The sequence below is a fragment of the Suncus etruscus genome, chromosome 18 (genome assembly GCF_024139225.1).
Source record: "Suncus etruscus isolate mSunEtr1 chromosome 18, mSunEtr1.pri.cur, whole genome shotgun sequence".
Classification (NCBI taxonomy): Eukaryota; Metazoa; Chordata; class Mammalia; order Eulipotyphla; family Soricidae; genus Suncus; species Suncus etruscus.
In genome coordinates, this window is record NC_064865.1 from 22,253,156 (window position 1) to 22,280,032 (window position 26,877).

Consider the following 26,877-nt stretch of genomic DNA (forward strand, 5'->3'; position numbering starts at 1 on the left):
TAACTACAATTTCTACCATTTAGCTTTTGGGATAGATTTGTCATTTATTTATAGCCCTGCATGATTGCAACTGCTTCTCTGGGTCAGAGTTGTAGGAGAAGGAGTTTATGTCATGCCAAAGATCTTTAACAATTCCTTGCTTTGTATATGCTTTAGTTCACTAATGTGAGTTTTTCTTCATTTTAGGGCCAGACCTAGTGATGCTCTGGATGTCTTTGCACTCAGAATTTATTTCTGGTGAAGCTTGAGGAAACACATGGAATGCCAAGGCTTGAACCTGCTATTCTATTTCTCCAGACCTTACTAGTGTGGTTATTTTGTAGTCTTTTGTTTTCAGGGGGAAAAGAGGAAATTAAAGGGAGACTGGGACGAAAGCAAGATGAAGGGATAAAGGTGATTTAGGGAAGATGAGGAGGAGGAAGACAAACTTGGGAGCAGGATAAGGAGGAGAATGATAGCATTTGGGAGGAGAGAACTAGGCAACAGAAGACTCTGTATCATGTGCTCTACTTTCCCCTTTAAGAAGGTCAAGACACCTCTCCCCCAAATCTATTTCCTTCCAAATTTCACCATGAACCATACTCTGGCTTCCTGACAGAGGGAAAGATGCCTTTATCTGACAGCAGGATAGATTCTCCCCAGGTGCTTCTGAGGGCTGCTGGTCCTGGGTGCTGCTACTCCTCCAGGAGAACTTTTATTTTTTACCCCGGTCTGTTCCTACCACCTAGCATCTCACTGGTAAGTTTTATGCTGTCTGCTCTTGCCTCCAGAAACTCCCATCTGCACAACTAAGAAAAGTAAGGTCAAGGCAGAGAGATAGCAAAGGAAGAGAGATTCTTGCCTTGAGCCCAACTTACTTGAGTTAAATTTCTGGAGCCTTATATGGTCCCCTGATCTCCTCCAGTAGTGAGCCCTGAGAGAAGAAACAGAATTAAGCCCCAAGCACCACTGTGTAGAAGGAAGGAAAAAAGAAGAATGGAAGGATAGAAGGGAGGGAGAAATGAATGAAGGAAGAAGTGGAGAAGTAAGAAAAAAGGAAGAAAGAAGAAAGGTAAGAAGGAAGGAAAAAGGAAGGAAGGAAAGTAAAAGGAGGGGCCAGAGTGGTGGTGCAGTGATAAGGTGTCTGCTTTGCATGCGCTAACCTATGAAGAACTGCGGGTCGATCCCCCTGCATCCCATATGGTCCCCCAAGCCAGGAGCGATTTCTGAGCGCATAGCATAGCCAGGAGTAATCCCTGAGCATCACTGGTGTTGCCCAAAACAAACAAACAAACAAAAAACTATATTACAAAAAGGAAAAAAGAAAGAAGAAAGGGAGGGAGGGAGGGAAAGAGGGAGTAAGAAAAAAACAAAAAAGGAAGAAAGAAGAAAGAAGTGAGGGAAGAAAGAAAGAAGAGGCATGAAGGAAGAATGGAGGAAAATAGAAGGAAAGAACGAAGAAAGAAAGAAAGGAAGGATGAAGAAAGCAGGAAGGAAGGATGGGAAGAAGGATGGGGGGAATGAAGAAAGGAAGCAATAAAGAAGGAAGAAAGAAGAAAGGAAAGGAGGTAAAGGGAAGGAAGTGAGGGAGAAAGAAAGGAAGGAAGGAAGAAGGTAGGAGTTAAGGAAGCATGGAATAATAAAGGAAAAAAGGAAGAAATGAAGAAGGAAGGAAGGAAGCAAAAAGGAATGAAGGATGAAGAAAGGAAGTAAAATGAAGAAAGGGATGAGGGAAGAAGGGAATAATGAAGGGAGGAATGAAGAAAGAAGGAAGGAAAAAGGGAGGAAAAAGAAAGGATTAAAGCATTCATTTTGAATATATAAGTTCTTGAGCAATTTTTTTCATGCTTTTGGCTCATCGGGAATTTTATAAAGAGGGAGGATTAATGGCAAGTAGGTCATTTGTACCAAACTCCAACTTCAGAGCCATGAACAATTCTCACATCCTTGCAAATGAGTGGCTTGGGAAGGAGCATATGGCTGTCTGTGTTTGTTCTGACAGACAGGAAGTCCTCTACCTCACTGTTCCTAGGAATGAAGTAAATTCTTGTGCTCACATTATAGAGGAATACTTCATTTACCAGCTCTTAAATTACCAGTTTATTTACCAGACCTCTTGACAGGTCTGGCTGTCACCCAACTTAAATGGAAGGTGTCTGGAAATTGGGTGGCCAGATTTGAGTATGGATGCTGCTTACTGATGATTGTACAAAAATATGAATTTTGTTATCTAAATCTCGATTTAGAAATCATTGAAGATTCTCCACTCTTCAGTATTTATCCCTTAAGTAACAATCAAGATTTATCTAATTGAAAGGATCTTTTGATTGTTAGCTCTGCAAAATTCTTATTACAAGCAAGCAACACTTTGTATTCATCAATATTACATTTCTATATAAATGAACATATTGATTCTAAAATGTGAATGTGAAGATCAGGAATAGTAAAGCCAATTGTGAGGAAAAAGATAATGCTATTAAATACCAAACACATTGGAAAGTTATGATCTAAAGCAATTCTGATAGACAAATAGAAAAACATATGTGTTTATCTGAATTACAGCATCTGCATACTTCAGGGCAGGAGTCGTTTCAGTAACTAATGGTGGGTCAAGGAGATGTCTGAATTGAAAAAGTAAATATTATGAATGAATCATATTATAGGGATTAAGATTGTGTAAAGCAAAAGCCTTTAGATATAGTTCTACTTCACAGCAGGCAAAAATGTCTTAAGAAGGACATTTATGTATGGTAGGAATTTGTAAATGATAGGTATTTTTTAGCTAATTTATCAGTGATAGAAAGCTACTATAACTGATACATTGGAGTGTACTTAAATATAAAAAAAGACTTATAAAGTTCAGGTCACAGTGTGGGGAAAATTTCTTCCAGTAGATGTAACAATAAAGGGCTGAGAATTATAAGCCCATATAAAATGCCCACTAAAGATCAAACAATATGCTATTCATGAGAAGGCTATTAATATTAAACACAATTAAAACTAAATCCATAAGCTATCACTATACCACAAATATTGCTATAGTTGTTCAAAATGGATGATATCAGATGTTGATAAGAATATAGAGCATTTGAATTCTTTCACATTCTGATGGGCAGAAGATATATGAGGGAATTCCCTTTTGAATATATTTTGATATTAATTCATCAATAGTTCCATTTTTAGATAAATAACCAAGAGAAAAACACATATATGTGTTTGTACACATACATTTACTACAGAAGATGTTAGTACACATACATGTACTACAGAAGAAGACTTTGCTTTTCCTTACGGCTGCATAGTATTCCATTGTGTATATGTTCCATAGTTTCTTTAGCCACTTATCTGTTGTCGGGAATCTGGATTGTTGTTTCCAGATTATGGCTACTGTAAATAGCACTGCATTTAATATAGTGTGCAGATGGCATTTTTATTGTGTTTTTGTGTTCCTAGGGTATATTCCTATGAGTCATATAGCTGGATCATATAGGACCTCAATTTTCAGCTTATTGAGGAATCTACATATTGTTTTTCATAAAGGATAGACTAGATGGAATTCCTACCAGCCGTAAATGAGAATTCCTTTCTCCCCACATTCCTGCCAGAACTGATTGCTCTTGTTCTTTGTGATGTGTGCCAATCTCTGTGTTTTTATTTGCATCTCTGATGATTAGTGATGTGGAGCACTTTTCGTGTGCTTTTGGCCATTTGTATTTTTTCTTTGAGAAAGTGTCTGTTCATTTCTTCTCTCCATGTTTTTGATGGGGCTAGATTTTTTTCATGTTAAATTTTGTCAGTACCACTTATATCTTAGATGTTAGCCCCTTATATGATGGATATTAGATAAATTGTTTCTCCCATTCTGTGGGTGGACTTTGTATTCTAGTCACTATTTCCTTTGAGGTACGAAGTTTCTCAGTTTAATATAGTGCTATTTATTTAACTCTGCTTCCACTTGTTTGGACAATGATGTTTCCTCTTTGAAGATGCCTTTAGTCTCAAGGACATGGTGTGTCTTACCTGCATATTTTCCTATGTACCTTATGTTTTTTATTTAATATCAAAGTCTTCAATGCATTTGGATTTGATTTTTGTGCATGATGTTAGATGAAAGCCCGAGTTCACCTTTTCTGCATCTGGATGATTAGTTGCCCCAATACCAGTTGTTGAAGAGGCTTTCCTTGATCCATTTTGCATTTCTTACCCTTTTTCAAAGATTAATTGATTGTATGTCTTGGGAACATTCTCTGAATACTCAAGTTTATTCCTTTGATCTGATGATCTGTTTAATTCCATTACCATGATGTTTTAATGACTATTTCTTTGTAATACAATTTAAAGTTGAGGAAAGTGATGCCTCCTATCTTCTTTTTTCTAAAGGTTGCTTTAACTAATCATGGATGTTTATTGTTCCAAATGAATTTCAGTAGTGTTTGATCTACTTCTTTGAAGAATGTCATGGATATCATTAGAGGAATTGCACTAAATCTGTATAATGTTTGTTGAGTATTGTCATTTTAATTATGTTAATCCTCCCAATCCTTCAGCATAGTATGTCTCACCAATTCCTTGTCTCCTCTTTTATTTCTTGAAGCAGTGTTTTGTAGTTTAATTTGTATAGGTCCTTCATGTTTTTAGTTAAGTTGACTCCAAAGTATTTGAGTTTGTGTGGTACTAATGTGAATGGGATTGTTTTTTTAATGTCCATTTCTTCTTTCTCATTATTTGTTTATTAAGGCCAATTAATTTTGAAGCCTTCCACTTTGCTATATGAATCTACTGTTTGCAGAAGCTTTTCAGTATAACATTTAAGGCTTTCTAAATATAGTAGCATGTTATCTGCAAACAGCTAGATATTGATTCTTCCTTTCCTATCTGGATGTCCTTGATATCTTTTTCTTGCCTAATTGCTATGGCAAGTACTTTCATTACTATGTTAAATAGGAGTGTAGAGAGGGGACAGTCTTTGTATCAGATTTTGGATTTAAGGCTTTTTAGTTTGTCTCCATTGAGTATAATATTTGCCATTTCATTGTGGTAAATGGCCTTGACTAGATTGATAAATGTTCCTTCCATTCCCATCTTGTTGAGAGGTTTTTTTTTAACAACTTTAACAAATGCTTTCTCTGCATCTATTAAAATGATCATATGCTTTTTAATTTTTTGTTGATATGGTATATTATGTTCATTGATTTGTGTATGTTAAATCATTCTTGCATCTTTGGAATGAAAGCTACTTTGTCATGGTGTATGACCTTCTTGATAATGTATTGGATTCTATTTGCTAAGATTTTTTAAAAGATCTTTGCATCTGATTTATCAAGCATATTGGTCTGTAGTTTTCTTTATTTTTCAGAATGTCTTTCTGATTTAGATATTAAGGTTATTTTAGCTTTATAAAAATTATTTGGCAGTGTTTCTGTTTCCTCAAATTCCTGGAGGATCCTGAAGAGTATTGGTAGTAAGTCTTCTTAAACTATTTGAAGAAATTCATTAGTGAATCCACATGATGCTGAGCTTTTGTTTTTAGAAATATTTTTGTTTTTTGGGGGGGGCACAACAGGTGATAGTCAGGGGTTAATCCTGGCTATATGATCAGAAATCACTCCTGGCTTGGAGGACCATATGGGATGCCAGGGACTAGAACAGCAGTCCATCCTAGAATAGCACATGCAAGGCAAATGCCCTACTGCTTGAACCAAGATCTGGCCTCTCCTTATAATTTTTTAAGTATAAAGTTTGTAACATCTGATATTAATATTGTCATCTCATATATTTTAATGAAGTTGTATGATTGGATTATTGTCCTCCAACCTTTGATTTTGAGTCTATGTTTGTTTGACTATTCAGATGTATTTCTTGTAGGCAGCAGAATGTTAGATTCAGCTTTTTTTGTTTGTTTGTTTGTTTGTTTTTTTGACCATGCCAATTGATGCTCAGGGGTTACTACTGCCTAAGAAATCGCTCCTGGCTTGGGGGACCATATGGAATGCCAGGGGATCAAACCACTGTTTGTCCTAGGCTAGCATGGGCAAGGCAAATATCTTACCACTTGCACCACTGCTCCGGCCCCTAGATTCAGCTTTTTAATTCACTTTTCCACTCTGTGTTTCTTAACTGGTGCATTTTTTCATTGACTTTGAGAGAGGTAATTTTTATGGGATATAGTGTCATCTTTATGTAGGAGTTTGGTGTGTCTATTGGTCTGTCTTGTCTTAAAGTAGACCTTTCTGTTTTTCTTTAAGGTTAGTTTTGAATTTTTAAAGTGACTGACCTGTTGTTTGCTGTGAAGCTGTTAGGTTCGTCAGGTCTACAATAAGGGTCTCGGTGCGGGTAAGTGAAGAGACAGACACCTCTGTAAGGCACACAAGTAAGCTCCAGTTTATTCTGACCAGCCAGGGTCCAGTGCCTTGCTGTAACCAGGCTCAGGCAAAGGACCTGGTGGCTTTCTTTGTCAATCCTTGTATACCATAAGGAAGGGAGAGGGGTAAGAGATGATTTAACGTTTCCTTATAAGGGCATAACATCTGCTAAGACATTCTGAGGCAGTGGAAAAGTACAAGATAGCACATGATAGTTATACCAGGAAGTTCCCTACAATGAGCCATCCTTATGGGAATTTCTCCCTTGTCCTGAGGGAGTTTCCACACATCTGCCTTTTAGAAAGGTCAAGCTCCTTTCCTGGAACTGTGTTCCAGCCCTTACAAAGCTATGTATACTTCCTTCAAATAAAAATATGAGTCTGGCTGGGTGCACTCTTCTAGGTGAAGCATTCATTTTGTTGAGTTTTGTCACTAGATCCCTCGATTGCCTTCTGGCCTTGAGGGTTTCTTGTGATAGGTCTGCTGTAAATCTTAAGATGCTCCTTTAAATGTAATTTCCCTTTTTGATCTTGCTGTTTTCAGTATTCTATTGAAAGGTCTGGCAGTCCAGGTAGCACTACGACACGAAGAAATGAAGAGACAATTACTCAGGCAAAAGCTCAAGTGGGTCTTTATTTCTGGCTGGTCAGGGTCTAATGCCGTGCATCCATAACAAGAAAAGGCAAAAGACCTCGTGGTGTTCTACATCCTTTCTTATATACTATAAGGGGGAGGGGGTAGTGACGACTTCCTTAGAGGCGGGACATCCACCAAGGTAATACGAGGTATTGGTGGGGGTGAGGTAGTGAGGTAGTGATGACTTTCTTAGGGGCGGGACATCCTCCAAGGTGTTAAGAGGTATTGGTGGGGGCAGGGTAGTGAGGTAGTAAGGACTTCCTTAAGGGTGGGGCATTCTCCAAGGTTGGTGGGGGTGGGAGTAGTGACGACTTCCTTAAGGGCGGGACATCCGCCAAGGTTGACTTCCCTTTTCAATCCTCACTTCTTGTAGTGGGGCTTCTAATCCTAGAAGCCAGTGTGATCGGGGGCCTCCATCTCCTCCATTTTCTGATATTCCTGGTCAGAATTTTCTGTGTGAGCTAATTCTTGGTATTGTTGGCATAATACCATGAGCTTGACTTCCCCAACCTGAGCTCGAATGAATGTGGTCAGGTGGCTGATTATGCATGGCCCAATGGCTACCAGAACTAAGAGGCCCCAAAGGGGCCCCAGTAGGGGTATTAGATAGGGGAGAATCCCACCCATAAAGACCATAAGGGACCATCTAATAGCTCCTTTCTTCTTTTGGCCAGCTCCTCTTAATGGTGTCTGATTCTGCCCCGCACTATTCCCAATTTGTTGGTATAAAAACAACATTTTTCTTGCAAGGCCATGCAAAGCCCTCCTTTTTCTGCCAGGATTAAATCTAATACTCGCCTATTTTGTAATACCACTTCAGCCACGGAATCGAGCTGGCCCTGCAGATCATTAATAGATTTATATACCGTCTCCACATCTGAAATTAACTTTTGCGAGAGTTTGTCATACCTGTCTATTGATATTGCTAGTCCTGCTCCCCCAGTCGCTAATCCACCTGCTACCCCGAGCCCCACTAGTAGAGGCAGGAGCACCACAGCTCATCGAGACAGACAAGCACTGCCCAAGAGATCTATGATAGGCAGAGGGATGGGCTCTGTCCCCAGGATGATGTCAATATTGGGAAGTATTAATGCTGGGGCACAAATTCCAGTCCAGTTTTGGGGTAGAAGAGAGTAAGTCAAATTTTCCCCTCATATCCATACCTGTCCCGGAGGTAAGCACCCTGGGCTGGGGGGGGGGGCAGGTAGGACTTCTGAGCACTGAGCAGCACCTACTGACCCAGGTCTACAGATTCGGTGCCATTATGTGAATAGCAAACAGAAGATTCAAAGCTAAGAGGAACTACCTTAAAGGGTTTGACATAAGTACAACTAAAAGAAGCAAATGTTAGATTGCCTAGTCAGACAGGGACAGCCAGAGACCAATTTTCCCTCATTTTCATACAAAGCCAACAACAGCAGCTAAAGAAGGGTTAGAGAAATTAAGAAGTTTGTGAGTTTCCTCTAGAATGCTCTGAGTATTTGGATCTAACTTCTCAGCAGGCATCCGGGGTTGGAGGGAGGGATGCTGGGCCACTTAGGCCTTAGGGTCTACACCTCCTTTGTAGCCCAGTCTATGACCTCCTTCTCTCTTTCCTGGTCTGTTGCCCCCCATATGAGATATTAACGGGCACCTTTAGGGGCCAACAGACCAAGTCTCCCACTTCGGCCATGCAACTTGCGGCTATATAGGGGGACTTATGGCTATTAACTGTCCACTCCCCTCCCATGCTCCCACTGTAAGTTTTGGTGAGCTTGGCCACCAGATATGCCTTGTTATTTTTGGTAACACTCTCGATACTCCCTATACCTATAGCATCAGGAGTGAACTTGATTAAGTTCCACACATTCAGCAGGGCATTTCCCCCCTGAAGAGGGAGGCAAAGGCTGATGTTTTGCTTTACACACCCATTCCGGCTTCCCCCCACCTGGGAGGAAGTAGGGGACTGGAGGCAAGCAGCTCTAGTTTCACAGTCTACTGATCGAGTGTACAGAAGCCTACTGTTGAGTTGATAGCCCCCCCTGCAGTCACAGGGGTTTCCATATAGTCTTTTTACCAGTTCATCCTGGTGTACGGCCTGATCGAGTCCTCCCTCAGCAAGTGCCAGGAGGAGCATTGTCAGAGTCAGTGAGCGCATCAGGGCTGGAGTGTGTCTGCCAGACTTGAATCTTGAGGGGATTCTCAGTATGCTCCACTTTCCACTCATCATGGTTGAGATCAGCAGGGGCAGGTTTTAGATGGGAGGCGTGAACTCAGGAAGCAATGCCATCCACCTTAACAGCAGTCGGGGTGATCAGAATAATGACATAAAGTCCTTTCCACCTAGGCTCTAATGTCTGCGAGCGGTGCCATCTCACAAGGACCCGGTCTCCTGGCTTGAAGGGGTGAGGCACCGTCAGTTCTCCGGGTTCATATGCCTGTCTGAGTCCCTTCCAGACTTGGCTTTGTAGGGCAGAGATGGTGGCCAGCCGAGCTGCTAGGGGAGTGGAAGGGGGAGAGAAAACATCATAAGGCTCAGAAAGCATTTGCACTGGAGGGGGGGGGTGCCATACAACACTTCAAAGGGGGTTAATTCACACAAGGAAGGCAAGGGGGTATTTCTTGCCCTGAAGAGGGTAGAAGGTAGGAGTGTGGTCCAGTTCCCAATGCCAGTCTCTAGAAATAATTTGGTTAGAGTCTCCTTAATTGTTCTATTCATCCTTTCTACCTGCCCTGAACTCTGGGGGTGATGTGCATAATGCAGTTTCCAATTGATCCCCAGGGTCTTGGCTAATCCCTGACTAACCTGGGCCACAAAAGCAGGTCTGTTGTCTGACCCAATTACCTGAGGAAGTCCAAACCTAGGGAAGATGTCATCTAACATCTTCTTAGCCACCACTTGGGCTGTTTTCTTCTTGCATGAGTAAGCTACCATCCATCCTGAAAAGGTATCTACAAAGACTAGCAAATACTTTAGTCCATATTTGGCAGGCTTGATCTCAGTGAAATCAATTTTCCAATGTTGGCCTGGCCTGGTCTCTCCCCTCTCAGTCTCTTTCCAGTCCCCATCTTGGTAGGATAGGCCTTTACCAGCTGACAGGGTAGGCAGGATTTTACATTTTTTTTCAGCCATTTACTTTAGCCTCTTCAGTTTGGGTGCCTGGGGCCATTCTCTAATTAGCTCCATCATTTTTCTGGCCCCTAGATGGGTGAGTTGGTGAAGAGTTTGCAGATACTGATTGACTTCTTGTACTTTGTCAGAAAGAAGAAAGTCTATAGTTGACACTGGAGGGAGGTTGTCGGGTTCAGTAACAGTAAGCACAGGGGTCTCCTTCATGCAGGATGCCACTGCCTTCCCTGCTCCATCAGCTCTTCAGTTCCCGGATGTGACGGTCCCTTTGCCCATTCGATGACCTGGACAGTGAACTATGGCCAGTTCTTTGGGTAGGAGTAGAGCTGATAAAAGATGCAGTATCTCTTCTTTGTTTTTAATTTATTTTCCCGCAGAGGTCAGGAGTCCTCTCCTTTGGTAGATAGCACCATGGACATAGGCAGTTCCGAAAGCGTACCTGCTATCCATGTAGATGGTTGCTCTTTTTCCCGCTGCCATTTTCAGTGCTCTGGTAAGGGCTATTAACTCAGCTCACTGAGCAGAGGTTCCCTCTTTAAGGCGCTGGGACCAGATAACATCATGGTCACTCACTACTGCAGCTCTGGCTCGACTCTCCCCATCCTGGAGGAAGCTACTTCCATCTGTGTACCATATGACATCAGAGTTCCTTATTGGTTGGTCCTGTAGGTCCCTCCGCAGCCCAATCTCTTTAGCCAGCAAATCTTGGCAGTTATGCAACACTGATGTCTCTGACTCTTTAGGGAGCAGGGTGGCCGGATTTAGGGTCACAGGTAGGCCAATGGTTATTCTGCCTTTATCTAGAAGGATATTCTGATAGTGGGTGATATGGGCATTTGAGAGCCAACGGTTGGGGGGCTGCCGAATTATACTTTCCAGAGCATGAGGGGCTATTATAGTTATCTTCTGTCCTAAGGAAATTTTATCCGCATCCTTTACCAGCAGTGCAGCTGCGGCTATTGCCCTCAAACATATAGGCCACCCGCTGGCCACTGAGTCTAGTTTCTTTGATAGGTAGGCAACCAGCCTTTTTCACGGACCTAGCATCTGCATCAGCACTCCCCTTGCCATGCCCCTTTCTCTTCTAGATATAAAGTAAAGGGCTTGCTAGCATCAGGGAGGGCCAGGGCTTGGGCTGTGAGCAGAGCTGTTTTGATAGTCAAACGCCTTCTGGCATTCATGGGTCCACTCAAACTTGGCATCCCCCTTCGTGAGGGGGTACAGTGGGGCTGCCAGACTGGAGAAACCAGGGATCCAGAGGCGGCAGAAACCTGCTGTCCCCAGAAACTCACGTAATGGCCGGCAGGTGGTAGGCATTGGGATTTGTGCCACGACCTTCTTCTGGACTTCCATCAACCATTGTTTTTCCTCTCGTAGCATGTATCCCAGAAACATCACCTCTCTCTGGCACAGCCTTCTTGGCTGATGCTCTATACCCTAGTTCAGCAAGTTCCTTTAGCAGGTCATGGGTGGCCTGCTTGCAATCCTCTTCAGTTTTTCTGCAATTAAAAGATCGTCCACATACTGTAGCAAGGTAGCCTGGGGGTGCTGGCTGTGAAAGAGACTTAAGTCTTGGTGCAATGCCTCATCAAAAATGGTAGGGGAGTTCTTAAATCCCTGAGGCAACCTGGTCCAGGTTAGTTGACCCAAAATTCCTGCCTCCGGATCACTCCACTTAAAAGCAAATAAGGGTTGACTGGCCAGATGTAGAGACAGGCAGAAGAAAGCATCCTTTAAGTCCAGTACAGTGTACCATACTCTTTCAGGGCTTAAGGAGCTGAGGAGATTGTATGGGTTAGGCACAGTGGGATGGATGACTTCCAAATGGCTGTTAACCTTCCTTAGGTCTTGTACTGGCCAATAGTCCCTGGTCCCAGGCTTTTTAACTGGGAGTAGTGGAGTATTCTAGGCTGACTGACACTGTACTAGAATCCCCTGTTGGAGAAGTTTCCGAATATGAGGAGTTATGCCTTTTTTCACTTCCTGACTCATGGGGTACTGTCTGACTCGCACAAGGACAGCAGTGGCTTTCAACTCTACCACTACTGGAGCCTGCAAGGTAGACAACCCCAGTCCAGCAGTTTCGGCACAAGTTCCCGAAACTAGTCTCAACCAAAAATTGGTGTTTTGGTTTCCATGTGGCAAGGGATCATTTGTGAATAGTCTATATTCATCCTCAGCCCTAATGGTCAGGACAGAGGTGGTAAGTGGCTGGACATTGGGATTTAGAAAAGCAATCTCTGGACCAGTTTCTTCAAAAGTTATCTGGGCTCTGAGTTTGGTTAGCAAGTCCCTTCCCATTAGAGGTAAGGGGCAGTTCAGTATGACCAGGAAAGAATGCTTGATTTCCCCTTTCCCCAAGTCCATAGTCTGGGAAGTAGTCCAAGAACGGTAGCTACTTCCATTAGCTCCTTGTACTAAGGATTGCTTACTAGAGAGAGGTCCCAAAGGCTTCTTTAGGACCGAGTATACTGCCCCTGTGTCAAGTTCAAAGTCTATGGGAGTTCCCTCCACCTTAAATTTAGCCCTGAGATCTTGGAGGTGGTTGGAGCCCCAACCCCCCTATTCAGATTCAAGGGCCAGGGTCCTTGAAGGTTGGGGGGATTGTGGGGGTTGGGTCATTCTCGAGCCCAGTGTCCCCTCTGGCAGCAGTGAGCACATTGGTTCTTGTCCACGGGTTGGTGTCTTCGTGGGCCCAGGTCCCTACCTTTCTGACCTGTGGTAGATCTGTCTACCGCTACTGCCAAGACCCTTGCCAGTTCCTTATCTCTTCTTCGGTCCTTTCGTTCTTCCCTCCTCTCTCTTCTCTCTCTTTTTATCTGCTTCCTTTCTTTCTCTGTCCCTCTTCTCCTGCCACTCTCTCCTCTTCTTTTCTAGTCACTCCTCTCTTTCCTCCTTTTTTTCTCCCTTACTGAACACTTTCTCAGCCTCCTTTACTAGGTCCTTTAATATCTTTCCCTGGATATCCTCCAGCCTCTGAAGTTTCTTTCTAATATCTGCTGCTGACTACCCTACAAAAGCCATAATGACTGAAGCTTGGTGAGTTTCGGAGGTTGGATCAAAAGGGGTATACCTCCTATAGGCTTCCATCAGCCTTTCTAGGAAAACCGCGGGAGGCTAGTCGGGTCCCTGTATCACCTCTTTTACCTTGGCCAAATTGGTGGGCTTCCTAGCCGCTTCCCAGAGACCTCTCATGAGAGTCTGGCGATAAGTGGACAGGCTCCTTCTACTTTCATACGTGCTGGGGTCCCAATTCAGTCTCCGCAAGGGGAAAGCGTCATCAATAACATCAGGTCTGGTTGTCACCAAGCCATCTAATTCTATTACATTCTTCCGGGCTGCTGCCAATATGCAGTCCTGTTCTTCAGTAGTGAACAGGGTATGAAGCAACTGCTGGCAGTCATCCCAGGTGGGCTGGTGGGTGTTCATCAGAGAGTCTAAAAGATTAATTAACCTAGTGGGGTCTTCAGAAAAAGAGGGATGGTTAAGCTTCCAATTATAGAGGTCAGAAGAGGGGAAGGGCCAATACTGGAGGGTAGGCATCTCCCCCTCCCATCGTCCACCATAGGCCCTACTGACCTCAGTGGCATGATTGGCAAAGCTCCAAAAGCCAGATCTCTTTGTTTGCTGCGGGTCCCTGAGGCTGGCCTTGTTCGGCTCTCATCCAGCATGGACTCAAAGGGTGATGGAGGCTAGGGAGTTACTCCTTCCCCCTCTCCCTGCAGCATGGGAGAAGGCAAAGAGGAGGAGGAGGGGAGGATTCTGATGGGGAACAAGGTTCTGCTGCCACCTCATCTGCTGGAGTGAAGGGGGAGTGAGCAGACGGGTGGTAAGGAGGGGGGTCAAAGAGAAGCAAGTCCATGGTGTCAGGGTAAATGCGGGGCACAGCTCGCTCTTCCTTAGGCTTTGATTCTGACACCCCCTCCGCCTTCATGGGTAGGATCGTAGGCTCCAAGGGCGGCTGTAAGGAAGAAGTTTAGGAGGGGGAAGGAATGGCCGCACCCAGTCAGGGGGGCTGGTACAAAGGTCTTCCCACATAAGATGTAGGGTTCTTGAGCAGGATGTCCATGCAACCCTGGTCGGTAGACAATGTCCTTCACTCTTTGAACTAGGAAAACATGGAAAGACCCCCCCCCACCCTGCAGCCATCCAACCTGAAAAATAAGCCACTCAGCAGCACAACAGGTCCACCACTTGCCCTTTTTGATGACTAGGGAACGATTTTGTGCACGAGTCCTTACTTCTGACCAGTGGTCCAGAGTAAGAGACAAAGGGGTAGTTTGCTGCTGACCCATAATGGGAGTAGAAAATCAAAGGAGTAGATGAGGAAAAGATGGGAGGGGACAAAGGAAGTGAGAAAAAGAAGAGTTCAAGGAAATAAAGCCAACACCCACCTACACAACCTACACACTTACACAAAAGGAAAAACAAAATCTCAAAAACAAAGATCTCCAATTAATAGAAATAGTGTCCACCACGGCAGCCCAGGAACGTCTTCCCACTGCAGCAAAAACAACTCCTGGGGTGCCTCCAGGGTCATGACCTATAATATTTGAACCCATCAGTTCACTACCACTTGAAATCCATGTCAAGTGGGGACTCAATTCCACCTGGAATCCACGTTGAGTGGAGACTCTCAAGCCCTCGATCACACAACTATTTCCCTATTTCTATTTCCAACACACATCAAATCACAACCGACAGCACAAGATATACTGCTAGTTTCTACACACATCAAATTACAACCAACAACACAAAATATACTACTTAGAACCCACCGAGTCCGTCTATTTAGCACTCCACTCTGAGCATATCAAGGACTCCTGGCTGGCTCGCCAATGAAAGGTCTGGCAGTCCAGATAATACTCCGACTCAGAGAAATGAAGAGACGATTACTCATGCAAAAGTTCAAGTGGGTCTTTATTTCTGGCCGGTCAGGGTCTAATGCCGTGCGTCCATAACAAGACAAAGGCAAAAGACCTTGTGGCGTTCTACATCTCTTCTTATATACTATAAGGGGGAGAGGGTAGTGACGACTTCCTTAGAGGCAAGACATCCGCCAAAGGTAATACGAGGTATTGGTGGGGGCAGAGTAGTGAGGACTTCCTTAAGGGCAGGACATCCGCCAAGGTTGATGTGGGCGGGGGTAGTGATGACTTCCTTAAGGGTGGGACATCCGCCAAGGTTGACTTCCCTTTTTACTATCCCTATATGTGGAATTCATTATTGTGAGTAGGATGTGTTTTTTAGCTGGTACATTTAGGGGTTTTGTTTGCATGCATTTTAGGATTTTAGGATTTGTTTGCATGCCGTCCTTGACTGCCACAGCATACATAAATTTTAGGGGAGCTCAGATCACCAGATATATCTTCAGATTTTCCTGGTGGGGAGAACTGAAATAACCCCCATGGGGTTCTTCAAAAGGCCCATTGTGGATGCCTTTTTCCCCTGTGTGGATGATTGAGGAATTTCCAAAGAGATGCTTGGCATTACATTTTTGGTCATTATTTGGCTCTCTCTCCTTTGTAAAAATTACAGGCCAAAATAGGGCCTCTATCAAATTCCTTTTCCCAGAGAAATTTCCTCACTAAATAAGACAGGCTTAGTCTCTTTCTGTCAGCCTGTTTACTTCTAAAGGCCAAGTCAAAACATAGCATCTTTAAGACAATGTCTTCTCTCTTTGTCTTTGAACACCACATCAGGATGACTTTGCCTCAGGGACTTTCCCTGTCACTTTGAATACCTGCTAACAAACAGGTTTGGCCAGAGTAGAATTAGTCTATTTACTAGGTATAATTCTGTACCCCTTTCATATAAGTTTTATCTCTTTCCATAGCCAGAACATAGGAAGTGGGTCTTAGCCCCTAGCTAGAAAACTATTCCCTCAGGTTAAGGATATTTGGAAGAAAACCAGAATTCCTGCCATCCCTTAATTTATATCATAATGACACCTAGGGCCAGGAACTAGTTTGATATGTAAGAAATTAGCCTTCCTTTTATCCTCTGGCTCCTAACTGAAACCTATTCTATTCTAAGATTACAAACCACCTACATCCATGAGTATATGTTTTAAAATCAAACAATGTACATTGATAGTTCCTGTACTTTGAAAGAAACAAATGTAGGCATTCCTTTCATGATATGACTGTCTTTTTAACCCTTTGTATACTCCCAGCCTGGAGAATAAAATTGTCTCACATTTATTGCAGACATGGGTCCCCATGTATACAATGTATTTTGTGTGGTCTCATTATTTCATATTTCATATTCATCATCCGTCCTTGTACCTGCTTTCCTTTGTGAAGGAAATTTGTCCCCACTAGAGATGCTGAGATGCAAGATGCCTGCAGCACTTGACTGTTGATTTTTTCTGGGGATTGTCTTCCTGGGTCTCTGGGACTCCAAGATTCTTATGTTCTTTCTGTTGGGTTTATCAAAGACTTCTATTATTTAAAAAAATAATTTTTATTGTGACCAAAGTGTATTACAAATCTTTTACAGTAATATTTAAGGTACATAGTGACAATGAATCAGGGCTATTCCCACCACCAGCATTGTCCTCCCTCCATCCCTGTTCCCAGCATGAATCCATATAATTTCTATTTTATTCTGTTCACATTCTTTGAGGATTTTTCCATTTTCTGATCATTTTCTTGAAGGCTCTTTTCAAATCTCTTCTGTTGTATGGAATTGTTAAGTGTCTCATTTTCCAGCTCACTGATTTTGTCCTCATTACTATTATTCAGTTGGAGAGGCTTTCTAGTGAGATTTTCATTTTGCCTACCAAGTTTTTCTGTCCTGTTATTTCAATTTTGAATTTTCTCATTTCTTTTCTTGTTTTGTTTTGTTTTGTTTTGGGCCACACCTGGTGGTGCTCAGGGCTTACCCCTGGCTGTCTGCTCAGAAATAGCTACTGACAGGCACAGGGGACCATATGGGACACCAGGATTCGAACCAATTACCTTTGGTTCTGGATTGGCAAACACTGCTGTGCTATCTCTCCGGGCCTCCCCCCAAATATATATATACATATATATATGCATATATATATATATTTGACGCTCAGGGGTTACTCCTGGCTATGCGCTCAGAAATCGCCCCTGGCTTGGGGGGACCATATGGGATGCTGGAGGATCGAACCACGGTCTGTCCTATGCTAGCGCTTGCAAGGCAGACACCTTACCTCTAGCACCACCTTTCAGGCCAATTTTCTCATTTCTATTTGATTCTTATTTATGGCTCATTCAGCTTGATTCATACTTTCTTTGAGTTCTATAAATACCCTCTATATTTCTTCTCTAAATTCCTTATTTGAGAAGCTAAATAAGTGGTTAGCATTTTTCAGGTCATCAGAGATGCCATCTTCATTCTCTATGCATGGTGTTGGCCTGTATTGTTTCTCCATTGTCACTCTTGTAGTGTGATGTTTTCTAAATGTTGTTGGGGATCATTGACTATGAGATGTGTGTGGCTGAGGAGCACAACTGAGCAGCCTGGCTCCTTTGGTTCCACATTTCGTGGGTTTAATCAGCTCACCTAAGTTGATGTGGCTTCCGCAAGCTCTTCTGGGGTTGGTTACAGCAACAGCAAATGTGGATTTTAGATGGTAACTTCCTTGAAAGTGTGTGGCAATGGATCAGACTGACAGCACAGTGCTAGTGCATTTGCCTTGCACTTGTGTGACCCAGGATGAACATGGGTTTGATTCCTGGCATCCCTGAGCCAGGAGCTATTTCTGAGGGCAAAGGCAGGAGTAAACCCTGAGTGCCACCCGTGTGACTTAAAATACCAAAAAAACCACATGTTTTCAGTTTTTTTGGTGGGTGGGGTGAGGTTTCTTGATACCTCACCCCACCCACCAAAAAACTGAAAGTGTGTGGTAGGGTAGAGCAATAGCACAGTGGTATGTGTTTTCCTTGCAAGTGGCCAACCCAGGTCTGACCTAAAATTCTTCGATTCTGACTTTCCATATGGTCCCCAAGTCTGCCAGGAGAGATTTCTGAGCTCAGATCCAGGAGAATCCCCTAAGCACGACAGTCTGTGACCCCCAAAATAAAACAAAAACAAACAAACAAACAAGAAAAGCGTGTGGCAGAAATCCCCATTCAGAATGTTTGACAGCTGATAAAGTTGCTGCTTTGGAAAGTTGTTAACTTATAATAACATCTAGAGAAGATATTTGTATTTATTAAGTTTTGGACATTGGGTGCTAATAGAAGTTTATATTTATGGCCCTTTATTTGATGTGGAGTTATTCAATGTTAATCTAAAAAATTGGATAGCTATGTTTCTAATTTTAAAATAACCATATCTATGGGTTTGAAATGATGACACAAGTGGTAGGGCACTTGCCTTACACGCATAAACCTAGAATTAACCATGGTTCGATCCCCTGGCATCCCATATGGTCCCCCAAACCAGGAGAGATTTTTGAGCACATAGCCAGGATTAACCCCTGAGTGTCACCGGGTGTGGCCACAAAACAACAACAATAAAAATAATTATATCTTTAAGTTCTTTGTGTACTGATAGTGCCAATAATGCTTCCTTAATGAAAAATTAATCCTCTTTGGTCACTCTGACTTTTATTCCACAAGACTTGTTGCTTTTTGACAAAAATTTTTACCATTTAAGGCTGCCATACAATTCAATTTTAAGAAGTAAAAAAAGTGACTATTTTAATGTTTTAGAGAAAATGATTGCTTTCTTTTGTTTTAAATTTAGTCTATTTTTATTGACTTAAAATTGATTATCTATGCATTTTTGCATAGATAAATATATGTATTATTATCCTCACACCCATCACTATGTATAACTATAAACTTCACAATAAAAAGATTTTTCTCTGTTATTTAATTTGATAATTTTTTTTATTTTTATTTTTTGCTTTTTGGGCCACACCCTCTGACACTCAGGGTTACTCTTGGTTACTTATTTCTGTACTCAGAAATTCCTCCTGGCTATAGAGGAAGCTGGAGGATCCAATCGCAGTCTGTGCTAGGTCAGCCATGTGCAAAGCAAACGCCCTATTATTGTGCCACTGCTTCAGTCCTAGTTTGACACTTCTTGTTGAGGAAGTGATAGATGATTAAATTTAGGAAAAATTCCTTTCATTCGTTTATCAAATTTATCTGTTTATCTGTCATCTGCAACACTTAACTTGGGGATGTGTTTTTAAAACAGGTTTTTTGTTCAAAGGAATAAGACAAGAGAAAACTCTAGATTGTATCACTATTAAATTTTATTTATTAATCATATAACATCATACATTACATGCAAGAAAATTACAACACAACCCAAGTAATATGTATTCTGGTCCAACAAGGGTAATACAATTAAAACTTCACATTTTATATACAACTATTTTAAACAAATAAAATTAATGGTAAAACAAAGTAGTGACAATTCACTGATGTATATGAGTAAACATTTTGGTTTCAGACATGATTATTGTATTGGGCAGCTCATTTCTTTAGCAGCTTAGCTGATTTCCCTGACCTACCTGAAAAGGGTACTTTTAACCTTTACTAAACATGGAACGTTTATTATTTTAGTAATGAAAAACACTTTATAATGAGACTACTAATTAAAACCAAAAAAGCCTCAAGTTTAAATAAACTTAGCAGGCCATCAAAATAAAGAAACATTACATATTTTTAAAGTTCCTCTTCTATTGCCTTTACAACGATATATTGATTTGTCTTTATTTTTTTTCCTGGAAAGACTACAAAGTTGAAATAAAAAAAACAGCCAAGAAAAGACAATTTTGACTTACTTTGGTAAACGTAGCTACAGGAGAAGATATTAAAAATAAACACAGAGCTGTATGTTGTGTTCATGGTTAAATGTATGGATTTCATAGTATATTTTGAATTTTCTATATTTTACATTTTCTTGAGTGCAAAACCTTTAAAATACAAGCTATTGGGGCTGGAGAGGTGGCACAAGCAGTAAGGTGCCTGCCTTGCCCATGCTAGCTTAGGACTGCGGTTCGAGCCCCAGCATCCCATATGGTCCCCCAAGGCAGGAGCAATTTCTTAGCACAAAGCAAGGAGTAACCCCTTAGAGTCACCAGGTGTGACCTAAAAACAAACAAAAACAAACAAAACAAAACAAAAATATAGCAAAAAAAAGAGAGAAGATATTGCACATTTTATTTTTAAATTGGCATTTTTTTTTTTTTTTTTTTTGGTTTTTTGGGCCACACCTGGCGGTGCTCAGGGGTTACTCCTGGTTCTCTGCTCAGAAATAGCTCCTGGCAGGCACGGGGGACCATATGGGACACCAGGATTCGAACCAACCACCTTTGGTCCTGGATCGGCTGCTTGCAAGGCAAACACCGCTGTGCTATCTCTCCGGGCCCTTAAATTGGCATTTTTAAATGATTTTTAGATAGTTGACAGAGAGAATACATTCATAGACAGAAGAGCAAATTTATGTCTTTTTTTCTTTTTTTTCTTTTTGGGCCACACCTGATGACGCTCAGGGGTTACTCCTGACTATGCGCTCAGAAATCGCTTTTGGCTTGGGGGACCTTGTGTGATGTCAGGGAATCAAACTGCCGTTTGTCCTGGGTCAACCACGTGCGAGGCAAATGCCTTACTGCTTGCCCTCTGCTTAGGCCCCTAGATTTGTGTCTTTTCATAAAAAGTTCTAACTATTTCAAGGAAAATGAATAAATTAGCCTTCTCAGACTCCTGAATGCAATCAATAAATAAAGTGAGTTGTTTAGTTAAGGTTTGACTTCAAGGTAAGGAAATTAAAAATCTGATGGTATTTCTGTTAATGGGGATAAAAATCATTTATGTGTAACTGTCTAAAAATATTTGAACTAAGTTAACCATAGAGAATCTCATATAATGAGACATATTCTGTAGTATTTTGACTTTTCCTTAAAAATATCTTGTTAATCTTTAAAAATATTGTGTATTTATTGACCTAAATTTAAAATGTAGTTAAGAACATCTAATCTTAATATCCTATCTTCTCTAATAAAAATTATATTTGAAACTTAAAGTGTCATTAATATTAGTCCAAAATACAATGACAAGTAACAAAGCATTTAAATAATTTAGATGTATAGGGTAGGTTTTTAAATATATTGCCTCATAAAAAAGTTCCACTTATAACAAGACTTTTTAAAATTTAACATTAAAAGAAGGGTACTGTACATTATATGACTGAAACTCAATAATGTAAAATTTTTAACTATAAATAAAACAACTGTATTATGAAAAACCTTGTAAACAACAGTATTTAAATTAAGTAATTTTTAATTAAAATGATAAAAAGTAACAAAAAATTTGTTATTAACAAAATAAAAATAAAATTTTTGTAGTTTTGTTTTCAGAATTGTATATTTTAGTAGATAATAAGTTTAAAATAATGTATAATTAAAGAAAAAATAAGTTTGTAGAAATTAAAGCTTTTTTAATTTTCATTAATCAAATTTATAGGCTTTTAAATTTTAAGTAAGCTAATTTGAATATTGATTTTATATGTATTCCATTATATGATATATAAAATAATTTTACTCTCATTCAATTTTAATAAATTTATAAATTGATAAGCAGCAGATTTTTAATAGTGAGAATATTAAAGTATAAACTAAGTATAAAGCATAAACTATAGCATTGATTTTCATAGATTCAGAATTTATTAACCATTCAAACTATAAGTGAAACTGATAGGTCTGTTGTAATTTTAGACTTAACTAGAAAATGCTTAATTAAAAGCTTTATTTTTTAACTTTTATTTTATGTTTATTTCTAAAGTTCAAATGTAAATTAAACTTATTCACTTGATTTTGACATTGAAATAGGGGCAAATGCTTTCTGCTTTGATTAAAATTCTATAATCCAAGTCTCCATTTTACTAATATTTGTATATATATGCATTGGGATATTGATAAAAAATTTCTAGTGTATAATATTTAGTGAAAATTTCTTATTGGCAGAGACTTAAACTAAAGAACAAAAGCATACAGTGGTTTTCTGATCTTTATCAGGCCAAACTATTCTGGTCTGGGAAATCATCATTTATCTTGCCATGAGCCACATTATACAGTCGTGAGTATGTGTAATACTATTTTTCAATGAATATAGATATTCTTATGAAAAGCTAAAATATGTAATTGCCCAATTATTATTTTTTAAATAATAAACACTAAAACTCACTGATACGTGGAAATCTCAAGTAATAAAAAATGAACTGCATTTAGTCCAAAATATCATCAGCTAAAAAGTACAGGTCAAAACTATCCTCATATGTTAACATGTGAGTGAAGTAGCATAAGTTAGTGATCTAAGTAATATAAATTACTGTTTTTCTAAGGTTATGTGTGCTTTATGCAAAAACAGAGCACAAAGAAATATTTGTGGGTTTAAGTGGTCGCTGGGTAGTTGCTGTTTACTGGATTTCCCTGCTTGTTCTACTCTGCAGGAAGTATCAGGGAATCTTTTTCTCTGGATGACTTTAATTGCTTGGTTTCTAGCTCTCATTAAACGAGATACCAGCCAGTTAGAGAACAAGCAGCATGATTACTTCAACTGTCTTCAGGATCAATAAGAAAATGAACCAAATTGATCTGATTCTTTGGGAAGCTTTAGTTTTTTGTTTTTGTTTTTTTTTAACAAGGAAAAGAATCTTCCAAGGAGATAATCATATTTTTATGTGTGTCTCAGTATGTGAAAGCAAAAGTGCATTCAAAGCAAGTAACTTCAATGGATTGATGACCACAGCTCTTAAGATTTTCATTGGAATTTTATTACAGCGACCATTACTTGAAATAAATGGACCATCATCCACTATTAGAAATTGTATTATTTATTTTGGGTTATGAATTTGGTTCATGATAAGATTCGATTTCATTCTTTAAAGAATGTATTGTAAGGATTGTATATTAGGAGTAAAACTGAGTCTGTTTTTGCTCCTCCCTCTCCATGAACTGGATGTATGTTTAATAAAACAAACAAAAAACCATTTTGCATTTGTTCATGTAAACACAAAAGTTTTAAATTATTTCCCCTTCCAAAAAAACTTACATTGATCCAGTCACAGACAAGGGGATACTATGAACACTTGTCAGATTTGCTATTTAGAATGCTGAGTGTATAAATCTTGAAAAGAAATCCATGTTATTTAAACCAATTTTACATAGATGCTAGCTTGCATGGAAAGTATCCAGCTGAGAAGGAGGCCTATTCGTTTACTCTATTCCCTTGAAAATAGGAATCATGAATATCCATAAAGCAAATGAGTTTTGAGTTAATACAGCAGTGATCGCAGGCAGCTTCCCACTGGGTTAGAGCACTGGGTGAGCCTTGGGGCAGATGGGAACAAATTGTCTCACTGTCAAAGAGAATAACAGGAATGTCTTGTTATTTTTCTGTTTTCTAAAGAACCCCCACAGAGGCAGGAGCAGGCAATGGAGATCAGGTTTACCACCTGCAGGGATGTCTGAGAATAAATATCAGCCCAAGGGTTTCCTGTGGTAGTTCAGTATATTGTATTTCCATTCTAATTGTTTCTTAGTCAGAGATGTAGAGATGAAGGCCATTGTTTTATGAAGTGGGGACTAAAATAGGTTGCCATAATGTCAAGCTAGAAACAATGATATACCTCAATTTTCCTTTTTATTTGGCTGATGATACCTCCTATGCTGACCATTAAAATCTACTCAGTAGAGAAATAGTGGAGCTTGTACTTGTGATCATAAAAGCCTGGGAGAAATGAGAGATCTTGCACAACAATAATAGCACTGTAAAACCAACCAATTAACAACCAGTCAACAAAAGACTAAACTAGCTAGCCAATCAAAAAAAGAATAAACTCAAACAACAGGGGCATAAAGACAACATTCTGAAACTTCTAATCCAATATTTTATCCAAATTCACTTTATAAACGAGTTCTATTGGAAGTCTTGGTTAATCAGACTCCTTGGTCTAACATTTAACCTTTTCCTAAAAGGTATCTCTCGTTCTATGAACTCCCTGTTTTATTGGTTGACTATTGTCTTACTTTAACACTACAGGCACCCTTGTATGTAATTTTCACCTGTGACCCCTTTGAAATATATGGAAACTCAAGGGGGGCAATATAGTGCCCATTTGAGAAACATTAGCCTTAGACATTAATGTCAACTGATTTCAAAGCATACTATCTTCACTATATCATATGTGATGCGCTGAACTATAGAATTTAGCCTGCATCTCATATTGCGATATTATATACTGGAAACTGCATGTAAATTCCAAGCTTATATTTTGAGAAAGTTAGAATTTTAATTTTTTTTAGAAACTTGAGTTTAACTCTAATTAGTCCTTAAGGGTTTAATTATGACCATATGCCCATTGCTTAGTCCCTCTTAACTCAGAACGGGGAATAACTATAGGCACCAAATTACTCAGACAGTTACAGATTAGAAGAAACCATCTCCAGGCTTCCTTGTTAGGAAATAGTAGTGTGGATAGTGGTTCTGCCCCACAGATACAGAACATGAAAAGTATTTTGCAACCCAGAAGCCATTCTCTGAAGAAATGAGGCAGATGCATTTTTCAGATATGTGCTAGGGGAGCACTTTTACCCACTCAAAACAGAGAAAAATAATTGCTCTTCTACCATAGACAATGAAAGCACAATCATTAAATCACATGTGTAATTTCCTCTACCTTTCTCTGGTATTTGTTAATTAAACACAGTTTTACAGGGCTTAAATTAATGAACTTACTCATCATATTATGTGTGGGCAACTCTTTTATTCAAGCTCTTAGGAGAATAATAATTTCTTTTCTGGTCAACCTCTAGATTGTTACTATTTCTCTCTTTTTCCATATGGATTTTAGAAATATTTACTAACATTGGTTTGTGATATTAATTCAATAAAACTTTTTTTTCCCTGGAAGCCATCCTCTTAAATATTTAGGGGTTCCTTTTGAATCTGCACTCAGGAATTACACCTGAAAATGCTCAGGGGACCATAGAGGATGAATTGAACAAAGGTCAGTAGTGTACAGGCTCATGCCCCACCCCTTGTACTATCTTTCTGGCCCCAGTAAAACATTTTTTATTTGAACCAACATTGCAGAAATACTTATAATAGTTAAAAGTAAATATGATAGTCTACTCTCAAGATTTGTAAGGCAAACAGAAAAAAGTTAGAGGTTATATGTAATGGTATCTTACCCTGAAACATTTTTGTTGCCAAACATTTCTATTACAGAATTATAACAACAGATTAATTTTTCCTCAATGACTCCAAAAATTGCTCAATCCAAAACACTCCCCAGTGTTCCTCTCTGGAATAATAAAACAAATACATATTTACACCAATATATTTCATATATAGCTTAGAATTTATGCAATTAGTTGGAGTTTCAGAAATAAACCTTCAATTTCAAGTGTACTGGTTCAATTTTTATTCTCATGTTTGAGTGCTAAGAAGCAAATTACAATTGGTTCTGATATGTCTCTGAATGACAAAAAATCATAAAGATATGCAATCACTGAGATGTACAGAGACAGATTCAGTTACAGGATAAAAGGTGAATATTCCCCCTAAGGAATATCATCATTCTTGAGAAATCCAAATGAAGATACACAATCTGAAAATATAAACATATCTATTTCTATTTTGAAACAGTTGAGACTGTTATAATTAATGTTAGGCAGTTTCTATTCTAATATTTTTAGATTATTTTATTTTATTTTGTTTTTGTTCTTTTTGGGTCACACCTGGTAATGCTCAGGGGTTACTTCTGGCTATTCTTTTAAAAATCACTCCTGACTTGGGGGAACCACATGAAACACCGGGGGATCAAACCACAGTCTGTCCTAGGTTAGCACATGCAAGGCAGATGCCCTACTCCTTGAGCCACTGCTCTGGCCCCCTTATTAGGTTATTTTGTTTTAGTTCCACAAGTACTTAGATTTTTCTAAAGCACGGACCTCTAACATTATCTAATGTAATTGCTCGTACTCTAATGTAGTTTAGAGAGATTGTTTCTGGTATGAAGGATTCTGTAGAGTTTTTACAACTTTGAAAAGTTTCATGGCAACAGAGCATTGAGTGTATGTGTGTGTTGGTGGGGGTGAATGAATGGTTAGGCCATACCTGGTTGTACTCAGGGCTTATTCTCAGCTCTGTGCTCCAGGGTACCATAGCAATGCAAGGGACTGAACAGTGATCATTCACTTGCATGACAACTAGCTTCCTCCTTATTCTATCTCTATGGTCCCATGTAGCACTTTTTGCCAGATAATTATTTTGATAAAGATGAACTATGCTAACTACTCTCTCTGAATGACATTGTGATCACATGCTAAGTAATTGTAATGGGAGAGTAAATAGCTTTTTCCTCCTTCCTTTCATTCATGCTAAATGTACTTGATTCCTAACCCACATTTTCCAATTAAATAATATACTTTTTCACATATCATACCTAGAAGTATGCCTTGGGAATATATGAATCCATTGTCTTTGTGTATACAGGGAACATTTTGGATGTGAATTTCTGACTTGTAAGTTTTTGAAGGTTGTGAGCAAAGTAAAGAGTTCATTACTTGTACTGTGTGACATCAAAAAGCAGTTTATTCTATATCTAGGACTAGAGGTATGGGGACATCAGAGTTCACAGAATTCATTTCTAGGTAGTTTGATTATGGAATCCTAAATTGAATCTTTCTCAAAGTAACTCTGTAATTTTATCAAATTTAAGTGTTAGCCTAAAGGCAGCCTTTAATGAAGTTCTTACTATAAATTTATGGAAACTAAAAGGTGAGTTGACAAAAAT

The 26,877-nt window shown here is 39.7% G+C and overlaps 1 protein-coding gene across 1 annotated transcript; it reads right to left on the reverse strand.

Moving 5' to 3' along the window:
• Positions 1–11,541: 11,541 nt before the first annotated feature.
• LOC125995742 (uncharacterized) lies at positions 11,542–13,757 on the reverse strand. Its single transcript, XM_049764745.1, is given in 3 exon segments — positions 11,542–12,648; positions 13,234–13,523; positions 13,616–13,757. Coding segments are annotated over 3 exon segments (1,539 nt in total).
• Between the last annotated feature and the right edge of the window lie 13,120 nt (positions 13,758–26,877).